The 18,041-nt window shown below is 35.8% G+C and overlaps 2 protein-coding genes across 2 annotated transcripts; one reads left to right on the top strand and one right to left on the bottom strand.

The window, feature by feature from the left end:
* Window positions 1–1,809: 1,809 nt before the first annotated feature.
* Window positions 1,810–3,954, top strand: LOC113322652 (transcription factor MYBC1-like). The gene has a single exon (XM_026570782.1). It carries the CDS (start codon window positions 2,141–2,143, stop codon window positions 3,086–3,088), a length of 948 nt encoding a protein of 315 aa, XP_026426567.1. The 5' UTR covers window positions 1,810–2,140; the 3' UTR covers window positions 3,089–3,954.
* A 5,889-nt stretch (window positions 3,955–9,843) lies between these two features.
* LOC113322001 (R3H domain-containing protein 2-like) lies at window positions 9,844–14,802 on the bottom strand. The gene is made up of 4 exons (XM_026569997.1): window positions 14,420–14,802; window positions 11,163–11,781; window positions 10,791–11,073; window positions 9,844–10,131 (listed from the first exon to the last, which is right to left on the bottom strand). The coding sequence occupies exons 1-4, from the start codon at window positions 14,586–14,588 to the stop codon at window positions 10,078–10,080; spliced, it is 1,125 nt and encodes a 374-aa protein (XP_026425782.1). The 5' UTR covers window positions 14,589–14,802; the 3' UTR covers window positions 9,844–10,077.
* Between the last annotated feature and the right edge of the window lie 3,239 nt (window positions 14,803–18,041).

Genomic DNA, 18,041 nt, shown 5'->3' with positions numbered 1-18,041 from the left:
AAACCGAACAGTCATTGTACACAATTCCGTAAACGAACCATAGTGTATACTCTTCTATTGTATTTTCAAGACCTAAAAGTGTTTGCTTGATTCTCAAGTTATCTTAGCTTGAATTCTAAGCAACCTATGGTCTTGGAAAACTATAAATAAATATGCTCTTTCAACTGGGAAAATCAATCCCTGACACTTTGTGTCCTAGTTGATTCTAGAGTTGTCCTCTATTGATTTGGGTTTTCTCTGAGAAATATAATTAGGTCTACGACTAAAAAATTTCTCTTTGGGGATTTGTGAAGCAGATCCGACTATCTTTACCTTGAAAGTTTGTGTATCCTGGTCTTGCTTTTTTGTTATCGAGGTTTTCGTAATCTCTTTCAGGCAAGATAGATAGTAATTGCAAAGTTCTCTTCGTCCCTCAAGATAGATATTTGAAAAACTGATCTTAATCGATCTTTTGAAGATTTTTCTTGAGATGTGGTAAAAGATCCAGGCTATACATATCGATACATCTCATATTGATTTCCTAAGAGTAAAGCTTGATTCCTCTTCTATACCATGTTCTAGAAAATCAAAGTACCCAGCTGATATTATCTTGACATTAAAATGCCTTTCTCAATTGTCCTGATTCAGATGAGGCATGAATTTGATTTCCAGCCTGCAATCCAAAGATCTTTTATGTAGGCAAAGCACAAAAAATCAAACTTTTTTGAGAAAATATTGATCAACATAGAGTACTTAAATACATAAAAACAAATTTTATTAGCAGATTATGGGATACCTCTTTAAACTTTTCTAAGTTTTGTGTTATCCAACTTATCATTATCATATGGATTATCACAACTTCACAATTGATAAGATTTAGAAGAATAACAACAGTTGACGTGTTGGCATCATAACAAACAATTGATAGGATGCCTTTATCTGAGATGGATGCTGGTTTTTCTCGAAATCTATCGTGCACCAACAAAAACAAAATCAATCAGAGAAAAGTTTCTGATAATATAACAAATAAAACCAACAAAAATATGAAACAACCATGTCAGAAACAGAAAAACTTACATGCATGTTGATAGGATATGGTTTTTAACTGCATTCAAAACTTTTTCGAGAGTATTGTAGCTGAACATTTCAAAAAATTGGTGAGCAGCAATAATGTCGATGTTAATGAGTATATTTTATTTTCCTAATGTAATAAAAATCAAATCAGAAATAATGGTAGCTTATTTTTGGGAACTAAACTTTTGATACCATTCGATGTGGGCGTAGGAAGGTTGTAGTATAAGCCGCAGCTTATCTGCTACCATTTTTTACACTTCTAAAGCAATTCAAATGGTTGATCATTCGAAAAAACTATTCAGAACCGTCGGATTGTGCATAACACGTTTGTTTTGTAACATAGACTATAGCTAACTAAACTGCTATACAATGGGCTCCCTTGTGTCGTGGATGGTGGGTGGGGAGTGGTGGTATATGGCAAGTTTAAGAATGAGATATTTAATCAGATGGCTATTAAATCAGAGTTAGGACTTTATTAATCAGGTTTGAAATGATGTGGGTCCAATAAAAAATTTTACGAGGAATATATGATGTGTCATATGCTTAAATAAACAAGATAAGGAAGAAACCAACAAAATAAAAATCAGAAATGAAGTACAAAAAGAATATGATAGCAAATTAGCAATAAATTAATTTTCCTAATATGTATCAAAACTCATTTTAAGACCCACAAAAACCGGAAAAAATAAAAACAAAAATCGAATAAACAAATAAATAAATAAAAAGTAAAAAAAAACAATAACGAAGAATACAAGATCCACCTCGAACATCTCTCCTCTCTATTCTCTCTCCTCTTCTATTTCTTTCTCTGAACAAACAAATCTATGAAATGAATTCTTGTTCGTCTTCATTAACATCGTCGTCGTCATCATCATCATCAACTTTTCCTCCTCAATCTCTCTTCTTAAATTTCTTCCTAAATTCTCTCTCGTCAACTTCAAAATCACAAGTACCCAATTAGCAACAGACAAACATCACTCTACAGTTACAGAATCTTACAGTATTACAGAGTAAAGAGAGATAGATATAGAGAGAGAAAGTACTGAGAAAAAAAGGTCTGTTTTTTTTCTTTTTGTTCTGTCAAATTATGAGAGAAGAAGAAGCAAATTGGTTTCCGAGATGGGAAGAAGAATTACCATCACCAGAAGAACTCATGCCTCTTTCACAAACCCTAATTACACCAGACTTAGCCTTAGCTTTTGACATTAGAAACCCTAATTCAAGTCCCCAACAACAGCAACAACAACAAAATCAATCACCAATTCCTATTTCACCCGGTCAATTAGGAGGAGGGGGTGGTGGTTCTATACCTTCACCTCCATGTCAACCTCACTCTTCCGAGTTTGAATCAGCTGAGTTAGGATCTGGTAATCTTGGTGATGAACCAGCTAGAACACTTAAAAGACCTAGACTTGTTTGGACACCACAGCTTCATAAACGATTTGTTGATGCAGTGGCACATCTGGGTATCAAAAATGCTGTCCCTAAAACTATAATGCAGTTGATGAGTGTGGATGGGTTGACTCGGGAGAATGTGGCGAGTCATTTACAAAAGTACAGACTTTATCTCAAAAGGATGCAAGGATTATCAGCTGGTGGTGCTGGAAATGGAGGTGGTCCTTTATCAGCTGCTGATGCTGCTACTGATCATTTATTTGCTTCTGCTCCTGTGCCCCACCATTTTTTACATCCTGGTCGTCCAGCCCCCGGTGATCATTACTTACCCTTTGTCCCGGTGTTACACCATCAACAACAGATGGCTGCCGCAGCGGTTATAGCAGCACAGCAGCAGCAACAACAGCAGCAGCAATATCATCACAGGCAAGTGGGTCAATTTGGGTCAGCACCAGGTGGGCAATTTGAACATGGATTTTTGACTCGGCAGCTACCATCACAGCAGCCACCACCACAACCAATTCATAGGATGGGAGGTCCAGTTTCTGCTCAAACTCCCAATTATGTTGAAGATTTGGAATCTGCAACAGCAGGAGGAGGGAGGAAAGTTCTGACTCTTTTTCCCACCGGATACGATTAAAAGTTCGGTAATAAATTGCTCCTCTGTTTTAATCTCTTCTCTAATTGGTTATTCTGGAAAGTGGTGTTAGAGGAAATTTCTATAATTTTGAGGAAATTGGGTTCGGTGTGAACTAGGCCTGGGTATGCAGTTGTAGTTGTAGTTCTTGTTCTAGTGTAATGTCAATGAAATTTGTAGACATTAGAGGCATCATGGTGCCATCAAACTTCCTTCTCCAGATCCCGAATTTCCTTGTATCCCCTTGTTTCTTAGTCAACTCCGGGTGATCTTAATCTATAGTTTCATAGTCCTTGGTTTTCATGTATTGTAATTACAAATCTTCAGTATAAGTCAGGCTTCTGCTCTTTGCTCCGCGTAGCTGATATATATTGGTCATGATGTTACATGGAGTTACATGGTGTCTGAAGCTCGGTAATCACAAGTAAATTTGTTCAGTACCATGGTTGTTCTTGAAACACAAGTGGTCTTCTAGTTGGGTTGTTTTCATAGTGTTGTAATGGAGGTTACAGCAAAAACTTTCCTGTTTGAGCTTATGATGGTTGGATAGGTAGTAGCTTTGAGTGTCTCCAGTTTCCAGAATGGGGTATATATTCGCCTGACACATTCATAGGCCAGATATGAGCGGGTTTCTTTGTGCCCTTATGTAAAGGAGAGGAATTTGAATCGTGGAGTTGGTAAAACTTGCTGTAAATTGTGTCATATCTCTATTTGAATAGTAGGGAGCAAGGAAGCCTCCGATATTAGGAAAAGCTCATGATCGAGTTCCAGTGTCATCGAAGTATTTAAATGCTTTAAAATGTTGAAATGTAACTGAATGTTCTGAAATTTATCAGTAATCCAATACATCTTATTTATCAATCTTCTTAGTTGCGTTTCATGGTCTTTGTACTTGAGTAGATACTGTTTTCTTAAGTCCCAACTCAGATTCTGATATCCTCAGTGTTGCAAACATGTGATAAGTTTTCCACTTTCTGCCTTGGGTTGATTCTCGCATTTCCTGGCATGTGATTGTATGCTTTATCTGATGTCTGTGAGTTCGCTTATAATCTGTATAGGTATTTCCTTAACCTTCTACAAATGAAGTATCTAGTATTCATGTCTGGGAGGTGATTTGTTAAACTTTTATGCCAACTGGCAGCGCAATCAGCTCTCTCACCCTAGATGGTTGGTTAGTTTAGTTGTTTCATTGCAATTATAACATGAATGCAGATTTATTTCTTCACACCATAATCTTCTGATATTCGGTGTTCACGACATTCTTGAGACTGTGGAATGGTGTTTGTATAAGACAGAAATGTGCTTTGTGATGTGCAAGAGCCTAATTTTATTCTGGCAGTACTTGTCCGTAGAAGGTTAAGCCAGTGAAGGAAGATATCTTTTATGTTTACTCGGGCCAGAATTTCAAGCCTGATCTTAATGCTGTCCGACCTTGTCTTCGTGTGTATATCATCTTTATGTTTTTGAAATCCAACTTCCTTCAGGTCTCGCAACATAGTTTCTCAGATCTGATATCAATGCCAACTATCATCTTGTACGAGATATAAGATATATGTGGTCACGAGCTTACCAATTTTCTACCTGTATACTAAATGTGAACTACGCCTTATCAGAAATTCGCAAGTGTGACAGACAAAAGGGGCCAACAGTTTCTGGTAGCATATAATGTAGTAGATAAGCAGGATTTTTGTCTTCCTTTTAGCTTCAAACATTTTATGAGACATTTCATTTCACTTCACCATCTACATTTATGCAAATTGGAGAAATGTAATCCATAAATCCAAATCTAAGTTAAGGAGACAAGACAGACCAGGTTCAGATGTTTAAAGTTTAAGCCAAGAAGAAAAAAAGCATATCCAAAACTGAGAGCTGGCTTATGAGAATCATTCTTGTACATGTTAAACAAAGAAACAAGATTGGTTGGATCCAGAGAGATTGAGCGAATGATTTCAATTATTAGGGGTTATATGCATATAATTGAAGTGTTTGTGTCGCAATATCTTGTATCATCTGGATTTTGATTGTCCCATTCTGTCTTTGCATTAACAAATTCAAAAGAATCTTCCTTAGTTTAATCCCGAATCCTAAATAAAATAACCTAGTTTTTAAAGTCTTAAGCATGGGGCATTAACATGTGATTCATCCTAAGAATCTCAAGATGAGCTGTGAGTAGAGAGAGAAAGTAGAAGTTGTTATTGAATATTGTTTCTTGTTCATTGCATGAGATCTGAACTGTCTGGACTTTGCTATTATTATATCACCAAATTTAGGTGAGATCCTGAGAAAGCCATACAATTTCTGGCTTTTTGTAGAGATAGAATTCTTTGTTTATGTTGGCGTGAGTTGGGATAAGAAAGTGGGATTATAGTTGTGTCCTATATTTATCTATCCATAAGTACATCACTAAATCTACATTTAATACTTGAGGAAACCATACTTTTTGGGGATGGTTAATGAATCGAATAATGCAAGTCACAGAGCACTTCTTCTCTCTTTCCACGGAACACCCTAACAAATCCAGTATCAAGTGCATAGGAAACCGAAGCACACGTTCCATTCGCAGTAATTTAGAAACAGGCTAATGGTTTGGTTTATTTAGGGCCTTTAGGCGAAGCTTGCTCCTCCGTTCCCAATGGAAGCATTGGGTCCTTCCTTCGAGAAAAGAGAAATCTTTTTATTTTTACTAAAATAAAAAAGCGGGTTTTATTCCAAAGAAAGAGTTTACAATTCTAGGAGAAATTCAGGGTGACCCGGTTCTATCACCCATTCATTCGACATTACAGTATTTTTCCTACAATTAACGTAATATGGTCTTGAGGAAGAAAATTTGTTCATAAGAAACTGACAATCATCTAAAATAGTTTGATTTAACCAACATAATTGGTTGTTATTAGTCTTTGGATAAGTGATTGCACTCTATGCATCACCATCATTGTGAATGCATAATGTGTTGATGCCTTTGTTTTTCATCCATCTGATTCCTTCAAGTATGGCAATGCATTTTATTTCCTTCGTTGATTTTGCTACTCCTTTGATGAGCGTGCATCCTTCAGAGGACCCGGTCATATTAGTTAATACAAGTACGTAAGCCGCTTCATCAGTGTCTGAATCATAGCTAGCATCACAATATAGGATATGACAAGTGTCATCCATGCCACTGTTATCTGGTGTCTGGTAGTACATTCGATGCAGGCATACAAGTATCACACAGTTTTATTTTGAAATATCCTGAAGCACCTATCCCTCCATATACTCCATGTTGTGACAAAATTTAACTGCTTGACAGCAAGGCTATTACTACTTTTTTCCATTTATCAAACAAAATTCTAATGGTTGTACCATAATTATATTATGAAGTAACATCATCTGAGTTAGTATCACATAAGCAACTAGGATTGGATTGGTTTTTGCATTAAAGAGTCTGACCCCGGTAGGTAAAGACATTTTCGATACATTTCCATACGAAGAGTTGAAATCTTTGGTATGATGGGGAAGCTCCAAAGGGCTCAGTAAGTAGGTTGACTATGATGGAGATTCTGTAAGAAGCTTAACTCACCAGTGAAAGCTTTAAATGAGGTTTTCACTGAAAAGTCACTATTTTTGGTAAGCAACCGTACCAGTCTGTCATTTCCACTGAGGGGTATTCTAATATTGGTGATTTTTTTGGGTATTTTCCATGATGAAAAACTATTAACAAGCTCTATGTTTCATGTCCTAGTATCAGGGTCAATGAAATCATACACCAACATATTAGGGTTAGGGTTAGGGTTAGGATAAGAATGACAAAGAGGAGGAGAAGCTTCTAGAATCCAATTATTAGTAAAAACATAAGTACTAGATCCATTCCAAATTGTATTTTCCCTAATGATTTCTAAACCAACAACGATACCTTTCCATAACCAAGATGGGTCTAGAGGTTTCCCATAATGCAAAGGATGTCAACTTTGGAAATATTTACATTTCAAGATTTTAAACCACTACTCAGTTGGGGAATGAATCAGAGCCCATGCTGATTTGGCTAACATATCCCTATTAAAAAAAATTAATCTTTAAAATGAAGGTCTCCTTGAAGTTCATGAGAACAAACATTCCTCCAACTTTATATGTAAATATCACCAGCCCAGTATTATTCTTTCCTCATCCAATATAGTCAATCTCGGCAATCTCGTCTGAGATTTTAGCAATATTCTCGGTCTCGGCATAATAGCACACAAAACATATAATCTCGGCAATCTGAGAACGAAAATCTGGCCTGACTCCCGAAATTCCAGCTGATATTTCATTTGCTAACTTAGGTAGTTTTCTGATAAATTATATTTTGTATATCTATTCTCTTGGGCAAAGATTCTCTTTGTTTGCTATTCTTGTTTTTGTTTACATTCTGCTTAAACTTCTCTCATACTAAAATCGATCACGTGAACAAGATTTATAAGATAGAATGCCAAGCTCTGTCGAGTCAAAACTTTTGCCATTTCAAGGTGATGGAGTCTTGAAGATTACTTTTTACGTTCACTTGTTGTGGCTCAATAAATATGTATTAGTACTTGTTAAGCTTTTGTAAATGAAGAAATTAAGACAAATTTAAACAACGATTTCATGTTAGGGTTTAATATATTTTGTTTGCATACTTTCTTCATATTAATCTAATTGAGGATCGGTTCCCTTACATTAGATTGCTTGCATACTTTCTTCGTCTTAGTCTAATTGAGGATCGGTTCCCTTATATTAGAAACTCCTTTAATTCGTCTTTATATATGTTTCTTTTTCAATAAAAAAGATGAAGACTTTCGTCTCTCTATGTCTCTTTTTCAATAAAAAATGAAGACTTGCTAGTTGTTATACTTAGAGTAAATTGGAAAAAGGTTACTGATAAAATATTTTTTGTTTCAAGACTACAGAGAGAATAACCCTTATACACACTTTTGGTTTTGGAGAAGAGATAAGTGATATTGTTGTGTTGTATCAAGTAGTTAGTTAAGGACATGACTTAATCCCTCGATTTGGTACATTCTTCATCTTGACCCCTCCATTTTATCAATTATATTGTTGAATTTTTCTTGTTAAGCTTATATAATGTGTGAAAAGCACAAATTAAAAGTATAAAAATTTTAAAGAATGGTTCGGGTTATATTCCGGGATTCTACCGAGTTTTTCCCAGAAATAAGATTGACCCAATGTTTTGTCCCAAATATCTCTTTGGGGTTGTTCCATTTTGGATTTATGGTGTGAGAAAGTTACTCATGTGGTAAGTCGGAAAAGATTTCAAAATATTTTGCACCATTATGGATTTACCAGCTTGAGAAAGTTGCTTTTCTTTCCATTTCGCAGATCTTTTTTCCTAAATGATCAAGTAAATGACTAAAAGAGTCATGGTTGTTCCTATCAATGAATTAAGGAATGTCTAAATATATCTCCTTTAGGTCGATTTTCCTAACTGTCAAAGCACTAATAAGCGAGACAATAAGCTCTGGAAGAACTTTCATACTAAAAAAGCAGTCATATTTGCCATAATTGATTACCTGACTAGAGATATTGCTAAAATCTTTGATCAAAGCCATCAAATTATTAACTTGTTGATGGGAAGCCTTGACAAATATAAGGCAGTCGTCGGCAAAAAGCAAGTGGGAAACACTTGATATCTCTTTGGTGATACGAACCCCTTGAGTTAGCTGGCTGTTTCAGCATGCAAAAGATATCTAGTTAACGATTCCATGCATAAAATAAAGAGGAAAGGGGATAATGGGCCTTTTGTCGCAACCTCTAGTTGGTTTGAAAGAATGACAAGGGGATCCATTAAGCAAGATAGAAATATTGGTGGTGCGAGTGCGAATACGTTGATAGATAAGGGCAATACCAATTATCTAAAAAACTAAAGCATTTAAGAATATCGATCATGAAAGATCACTCGACTCTTTCGAAGGCCTTAGAAATATCGAGTTTAAGACCCATGACACCGCTATATCTTTTTTCCTTTTTCCTTTACATAGTATGAACTATCTCTTGTGTTGTAACAACGTTATCAGAAATGTGTTTCTTAGGCACGTACACCGCTTGATAAGGAGAAATTAGTTTATAAAGTAAAGGTCATCCTATTTATAAGACGTGTAGAAATTATCTTGTTACTAGTATTGCACAGGGAAATTGGCTTAAAGTCGGCCGAAGACGAAGGATTGTTAACTTTAGAGATAAGCAATGAGAAAGTATGATTCATAAACTTAATTAAACGCTTAGACTTAAATAAAGGCTTGGCAGTATTCAAAACATCAATTTCAAGCAGATCTAGATTCTGATTGAAGAACCTCGAGGGGAAACCATCTGACCCGGGGCTGTCCAAGAGGACATCTATTTATTTGGCGGTTTCCCTTATTTCTTACCGGGTTCAATACAGTTCTAAAACTCAACATTACTAAATGGCTGAGAGGTTGAGGTAATGCTTTTAAAGTGATAAATCAAAAGCCCTTCAATTCATTTTTATCCTTACCATCCAAAGAAGGATCGATACAATAAAGTTGCCACACAACTAATGGTCATAAACCAATATGGACTTAAATTGAGCCAGCCATAGACAGGAATCCACAATCCGGTCTTTATAATTACAAGTCCACTAAACCAGTTGTATTTTCAGTTTGAGACTACTTAATAAAACATGTGAACAATTTAATGTCCTCCCTGCTAAAGATTTACCATTCGAAGTCCGTCAGGGTAGAGAGTGATTGACTCATAATGCTTAATAATTCTAAGACAGGAGATTCTTGTCACGAGACAGCATTAGAGAAATAATACTGGGGGTAGTGTTTTTTGATAATAATCTCCATTGCTAGTAATACATAAGGAAAACAAAATCTAAAACTTAAAAGAAGAAAAAAAACAAGGTATGTGCCATGACAGTCATTAACATTTTACCCTAACAGTAAAGGCAAACAACCTAGAAGAAAAGGGGAAAATGAAGACCCATTTATCTAAAATCAATACAATAATATAATTCCCATCTTCTAGTGGTTTTGGGAGTAATCAAAACTCAGAGGTTGGTGGTAGAACGGAGGAGCCTGCATAAAACAAAGAGCAGTTGTAAGAACAAAAAAAATTGGATACTACATCCGAGGTAGTGGTCATCAAGGAGGCCCTAATCTCTACAAGCAGATTATGTAAGTGCTTAGCTCTAGAGTGGGCCAAATATCAATGTCTCCGTGTGCCAAGGACGATTATTACTCACTAATACTAATCTTCTAACAACAAGACTGGAAGTTGAGAATTACTTGGTAGAGAACACTCTCACTAATACTAATCTTCTAAAAACAAGACTGGGAAGTTGAGAATTACTTGGTAGAGAACACTCTCACTAATACTAATCTTCTAAAAACAAGACTGGAAGTTGAGAATTACTTGGTAAAGAACTCTCTAAATAAGTTCAGTTCCAGCCACCATCCTTAAAATTGGCCAAGGTGGATGGATCCAAATTTTGTATTTAGGTTAGGAATCATTTCTAAGCCGAAAGTAAATCGTAGCAAATTAGTCTTTCATTAGTCTTTCATTTGTCACACCTGAACTCTGATCACTATGACCAAACAAGATCTGGATCACCTAAAAATGTTCAAAACACAGAGTCTTCTAATGGCATGATGTCCGAAGTCCAAACCCTACCTATAGGTTGTTAATATTTGCAGTTATTTGTAGACATTTAATCAAATGTGAAACCGCAATGTACCTGGAACATAGCATGTCTAAGTTGCTCATAGCCCTGGGCATAGACCATTGCAGGACTCGGCCATTGCATGTAGACAGCATCTCCAGAAGTCTGATTCAATCCCACAGCACAGAAAGGGCTCATAATTGGATTTGAAGGTCCATAGTTAGGGGCTGATTGGGTCCTTGGCAACCGAGTAAGATGTGGAAAGCCAGCTTCATAATGGGGAAATGGAGGAGGGAAATTCTGCATGTTGAAAGGTCCCAAGCTGAAGTTCTGGTTAAAAGGTAGGCTCCTAATGTACCTGCACAAACAATTTAGAAACTTTATAACTCGCCTGGTTTTATCAATCTACCAACCTCTTACTTCAAATTTCAAACAGCCTAGACCTACCTTTCATAACTACGATCATAGTCTGGATCAGTACGATCCTTCTCCCTGTCCCTAAAGATTGCAACCCGGGAACCATCCCTGGTCATAGGCGTCTTTTCCAAATCGTTAATCACGTTTCTACAAGCTTCACTCTCACTACTGCCTAGAGACGAACTTCTTCCATCAACAGTAATCTGAGAAGCAGCAACATCTTCCAGGTCAGGGCTACTAGAGCTGCTGAAAATACGGGCCCTAGCTCGATCGTATTCCTCTTTCCGCTCTTCCACAGATCTGACTGGACTTCGTTTATTACCAAGTTCATTCATGTCATTTGCAGATCCTCTATTTGGTCTCTGCCTGATGGCCAGCTTAACCTGTTCAGGTTTATCATTCTCTGTCTGCTCAGCAGGGACTTCAGACAAACATACAGTGGGGTACTTGCTTTCGGCTATTTTCTTGACCACAATTTTGGTTCCCAACCCATCAGCACTAGTATCCAACACCATAGACTGCAGACCGTAGTGCTGGGCCACACGATGTGCTGCAAGTCGAAGGTATGAAGTTGGGTAATGTGGGAGCTCAAACTGCTGCTGGTCAGGATTTTGCATAAACCTCTGAATATCCAGCTCCATTCGCAGAACTGACATTACAGAAGACAACAGGGTAAGAAATCGAGGTGAAGACTTATAAGGAGTAAATAAGCATAACAAAATTTGAGAAAACGCAAGGTACATGTAACTAATTCATGGAAGGCTGTCTCAGTTTTTATAGACTAAGCAAATTTGACCATAACATTCATTTCAAAAACAGCTTACAGTAATGCTTAACACTTTGGCATCCGTATTTGCCAATCAATCTTACAGTAAAACAAACCAATATACGTGGAACATTTTATCCATATAATATTTTGCATTCATGTGGCTTAGGTGCAAATTTGCGCACTACACATACAATATTAAAAACAGAATAAACGAACAGAGTATAAACTAAAAACAAATGCGTTTTAGTCTCCAGATAGAACCTACCAAATAACTAGAAACACTTCGGCACGGAGTTCAAAAAGGAGAAAGACTAATCAAAATCTAAGCCAGGAAATTAATTTTAAACAAGAATAGAATAACAAATACTAAAAGCGAGAGTGAGGGTAAGGGGTAACGGTTAAGCAAATTATCATGAAGGTATGAGGAAATACAATTTGGTCAGGAGCAGTAAGAATAAGTCACTACTAAATCATACTAAAAGTGAGATGCAACACCTTGCAATGTGCATGTGTAGGAGTGGCATTTCTAACTTCCAAAAGACTAAAGCCCCTCAAAGTTCCTATTCACCTCTGTAAGGCACAAAAAACAACAAGGCACGTGGCTAACGAAACTTCAAGATTTATTGTTTTTTGTTCTTTTCAGTGAGACTATACAAACTTAGCAGAGAGATGAAACAAAGCTATCTCGTGAAGCTTGGATCGCTCAACATAATTGCTTTTTTTAAAACAAAAGATAAGTACAAGCAAATCCTATTAGCTCTAAAATACAATCACAGAAAAAAACGAGAAGAAACCTAGATTATCCTCTGGGAAGAAGCTAAACAAGTTCCTTTTTCTTCAATATTGACATTAGTTGCTCCACTTGATTTTCTTCATTGGATCAAGACACTGCATCCTCTTTCTAATATTCTACTGATTATTACATAGCTTCACTTTTTTCAGTTGTTTACATCTTCATTCTGCAATTTCACACACCCGATAATGACACTGTGTTCATCTGTCCAAAGCTTTCAGTTTTGCATACGCTGTCTATAAATCGTAGTTAATAAAAACACCAATAAACTACTTTCACTAAGGCATGTCCCTTGGTGTCCCTTGCCCTGACACTGTGATACATACACATAAATAATAAATTTCACTTCTTTCTTTCTTTCTCCTTAGTTGCTGACATCTCTTTCCGCAATTTTAAGCATCTTGTAATGATACTATTCAAAACTTGTAATATTCATCTGTTCAAAGCTTTTGGTTTTGCATGCACCGGTTATAAATTAAAGTTAACATATGCAAACAAATGTATTCCTTTCACCTAGGATTGTTCCTTGGTGTCCTTGCCCTGCCACTATGAAAGACACCTAAGGCATCGGGAACCTAAGCATACTTAGCACAACAACGGAGGCAAAAAAAAAAGAAAAAAAGATTAAACTAAATCCATAACCTTCACGTCCATCACTATTGAAATCCATTAGCAAGCAACTAAAAGTGCATAGAAAAGCCCCGTCAATTAATCACATTATTAGAGGGGAATGAAAATTTCACTTCCTATGCAACTTGGCACCCCCTCCCAGAAAATGTAGGCGAGTGGAGAATGATAACACTCGATTGTCGCTTCAGCATGTTTCGATTTTCTAGACCATGTGAGATTGCACCAGGCACATTCTATCGTAATTCAACCATGTAAACATATAACAGAAACTAAGAAGTGAACTCTTTAAAGACAGAAATGCGTTCCCACTTTGCTTCCACAGCCCATTGGGGGAACAAGGTTAGTTGAATTCACCATAACATAATATTTGTGGCATTGTCCATAATGTGATTTGAGACACTAACCAAAGTTTAAGTGTTCAGATCAAGAAAGAAATAGGCACACTCGGGAAAGTAGTGTCCAGTTGCACAAATTGCACAACAAGAGGACCTATTGAAAACATACAGGATATAGTAACAGATTGTTGTGCTGTCTTTAGAATAGATCATCTACCAGTGTCACTACATAAATCATCATAGAAGAAACTGAATTATTTATTTAACAGACATTTGGGTACCATTCTTCTAACAGTAACACCTTCTTCAAGGAAACCAGACCCTAGAATACTTGGAATTAACTCCCTCGGAGTAAGTAAATGTGAGCCACCCACAACTATTGTGTTCCTCTACTTGATTTAGGATTAATAACCTTCTTAACAGAAACTATCATCCACAACCAGTTTATTACATACCTAAAGACACAAAACATTCAATTCACCCTAAATCAAGCAACACACTAACTCAATATTAAAATTCCCCATGGATCTAGCATGAATTGACATCCGAACAGCCAAAATAAAAAAAAAAACAACAAAACATAGATCTATAAAATTCATAACCCTAAATTACTCTAACCCTAGCATATATCTAAGATAAACCTAAAACAAACACATACCATTACTAAATTCAACCTAAATCACAAAATTAAACAAGCAAAACACAAAATTTACACCCCCAAATACAAATAAAATAATAAGAAAAGGTGAAAGAGACTAACTGGTAAGACGATGGCGAGGGTTTTGAAGAGCTTCTTTTAAGAAAGGATCTACAGAAGGTGGAGGAGACGAAGTAGCAACACCATCACCAACAACAACAACATCATCCTTATTATTATTGTCATGCGCTGGGGGTGATGACATAAGAGAAGAAGAAGAAGATGGATCCATTTCTCTCTCTCTCTTTTTCTATGAAAATAAAAAAAACTAACAAAAAAATTCTTCTCTTCTTCTTCTCTAAATCCCTTCTCTCTATGTATTTTAACAGAGAAGGTTTAAGATGAAGAAGATTTTCCTCTTCTAAGCATCGAAGAAGAAGAAAAAAGAAGTTTTTCGTTCTCTCTATCACACCGCGCGCACAAAATTTTTTAGAGGAAGAAGATTTGGAAGATTACTTGAAACACCCTTTTATCTCTCTGCCCTAGACATTACGATTTTTTTATTATTCTTTCGACTGTAGAATTTACGACCAAAACTCAAAATGGTCGCTTCTGTTTGCTAATCATGGTCGCACACGTGGTTCAATCTGTATGGCTAATTTTAGATCTTTAGATGCTGTATAGGTACAAAAGATGCTATAGGTCTAGGCTTCTGGATCTTTCTTTCGCCTATGGGAGAGGTTACGGTTTTAAGTCTGAGCCACAATTAATATTTCTGATTTTGAGACTTCGATTAATTAATGGACTTTGTTATTCTGTGCATTCGTCCACGATATAAGAATTAATCGTTGTCATGGAAATGTAATTGTAAGATGTAATACATTCTACATCTAACATTCAAGAAGAAGAGATTGTAACTTTGCAAGATAAATAAGTAAAAAGACATACAAATACAAGAACACGGGATATATGTGGTTCGGTATGAGTATCTACGTCCACGGACATGAAAGGATGATCTTATTATTTCTTTCAAGTTACAAAGACAATGGCTCCCAATACTTAGTCTCTCTCCCTATTCACTCACTTACAATCACGTGCCTTCTTCTCAATATAAGAGTGTATATTTATAGGTCAAGATGCACATATAACAAGATTATAGTGTTAGTCTTATTCTATCAAATCTAATGGTCCTATCAGACGAGTATCGATATCTTCTTTCGATGCTGAACACACGACCCTATGATCACCCGAAGTGGATGCCTTCCGATATACCCTCGCGTGGTACAATCATTCTTTTATCCGATGATGGTGATTCCGATATCCCTTGATCTGATGTCAATGCTCTGCCCGATCTGAATCTGTCATCATCTGCACCTGGGTCCACCATGACTTGACTCACCTGCTCCCCACGCCTGCTTCGTCAGTGCATTTAATGACTTGCCTCCCGATACATACTACACCACTAGATCCGACCCCATGCTCTACAAGTGTTTGCTTCCCACGTGGGTAGTAGATTTCTCTTTTACCGTGTCGAGACCGAGAGGATGATTCCGTGCTTCTCTTTGGTCATACTTCGGATACGTCCTAGTCTGGCATAGTGCCACCTCCAACTATAGATATTTTTCTACTACAGGAAAATTGTAAACAACCAAAAAAAAGTATGATAGATAATGCAAATTTGCATTTAAAAAGGCAAATATTTATGGGTTTTATAAGTGCAAAATGTGCCTTCTCCAATGTAAATCTACATTATCTCTCATATATTTTTATTATTGTTTACAATTTCTCATGTCAATGATTGAATCTTATCTTGTACTATGGATGCACAATATAACAAAATCCGTGTTATTTTATCTATCGAAAAATTTACTGTTTGAACCACAAATAAAATTTGTAATTCTTAGAACTGAATTCGTGAAAGTCCCGAATGAGGTAGGTTGTTCCTTAATTGTTTTTTTGTTTCAATAATTATTGGCGGACCTCACTAAAAACGAACCCAAAGCAATATATAACGTGTATTGAATGTCACATTTAAAGAAGCTAAAAACGCATCTGTGTTTGTCAGTGATTTTGAAATCGTGTATGCTGTGAAAAGGGTCGTTGATTTTGATATTTTTCGGATGATTTACACCTATTGATTCAAACCCATATAAATCTTCCCAAAATCTGGTTTATTACTCGAAAAACGTCTAACTAGAAACAAGGTCTTCATCTTAATTATTATTATTATTATATTATAAATTATAAATATAATTTCAGTAAATTTTCCTCTCGTGTGGTTGAAGCTAAAAGTACTCTCATTCCCATAGCTTTTGACCCCACTTTGAGATCATTTAGACCAATAAAAAATCACGGAACAAAATTTAGAATAATGTAAACTTTTTTGTCCATGTTCGTAGCAATGTCGAACAACAAAAAATCACTTGAGGGTTTTTAAACCAATAGGGAACCAAGAGCTTTTATCCCCTTTCACGTGACTACTACTTACGTGTTCTAGGTAGGTAATAACTACCTAATGCCATATGTATATAACTTGCTCTCCAAACCCTAATTGATATTCACTTTTGTCGCCTCTTCTCCTATCTTTGGTTCTCCATTCTCCCTGTGTTATTCATATTATGATCCACGATCACCTATTGATTTATTTATTTGGATTTTTTTTCCTGTTTTTCATATGTATGTTTCTGGAGGAAATCATCAGGAAATCATATTGAAGGTTTGATTTAGCTATGTTTTGATTTTGTCGGTGAATGTTTATCAGTTTTAACCATACGTGATTTAGGGTTTATTTTTATCTATATTTTTTTGGGTGTAAAGGTCTGATTAGTTGTGTTTTGACTTAGTAGTTGAAGGTTTATAACCAGACATGATTTAGCTATGGCATGTGATTTAAAGGAAAACCAGGTGCATTTTGGAGTTTGTGAACAATGATATCCTATTCTCTTTTGGTAAGACCTTAACTTATTTTCCACTAATCAATTTCTATTAGTTTTACTAACTTTTAAACTGCTCTCATTTATGGTCTTACAAAATAAAATACACTTAACGTAGATATACACGATGGACATGATTATGATATTTAATTGGGGTGGTGATATAATTAAAGTTCAATGGTTGATAAAGAGGTTACCATGCAATACTAATTTCTAAAGATAGTTTAATTTGTTGTGCTAATTAAAATGTTACTTGGATTTTGTGACTTCTACAAATCGAATTTGAATGCTTGGTTTTTGGGACTTATATTTACGATGTTTTCCTAACACACTAACTCTATGAACCCGTATTGATCCACAATTTGCATGTAGGCTGATGTGGGTATTCTTATTTTGATATTAAATAACACGAATGTATCTGGTTATGTTCTAACTTTCACTAATCTAATCAAGAAAGATGAATACTAAAAATATTTTAAGTGTGTGTACTTCGGGATAGCAATACCGAAAAGAGTAGTATATATACACACTTCGATTGTGAAATGTCAAGTTTACTTATTTCAGTTTTTTTTTCTTATAAGATTCATTTGTTCTTTAATTAGTTGCTATGTTTACATGTTATTTCAATTTTATGACCATTTCTAATATTCAACCCATGTAACTAAAGCTAGCATTGCAATAAAAACTTGACACCCTATAAAAATTGAAAGAACAACCGCTAACTTCATCAAACCCGAGATAATAATGCATCAATTAGAGTGACAAATCTCTTTGATATTTTTGATTTATAATTATTTCGTTTTCTTTTTCTC

The sequence above is a fragment of the Papaver somniferum genome, chromosome 11 (genome assembly GCF_003573695.1).
Source record: "Papaver somniferum cultivar HN1 chromosome 11, ASM357369v1, whole genome shotgun sequence".
Lineage (NCBI taxonomy): Eukaryota > Viridiplantae > Streptophyta > Magnoliopsida > Ranunculales > Papaveraceae > Papaver > Papaver somniferum.
Note: the sequence above shows the minus strand (reverse complement) of the source record. Positions and strands in the feature narration are given on the sequence as shown.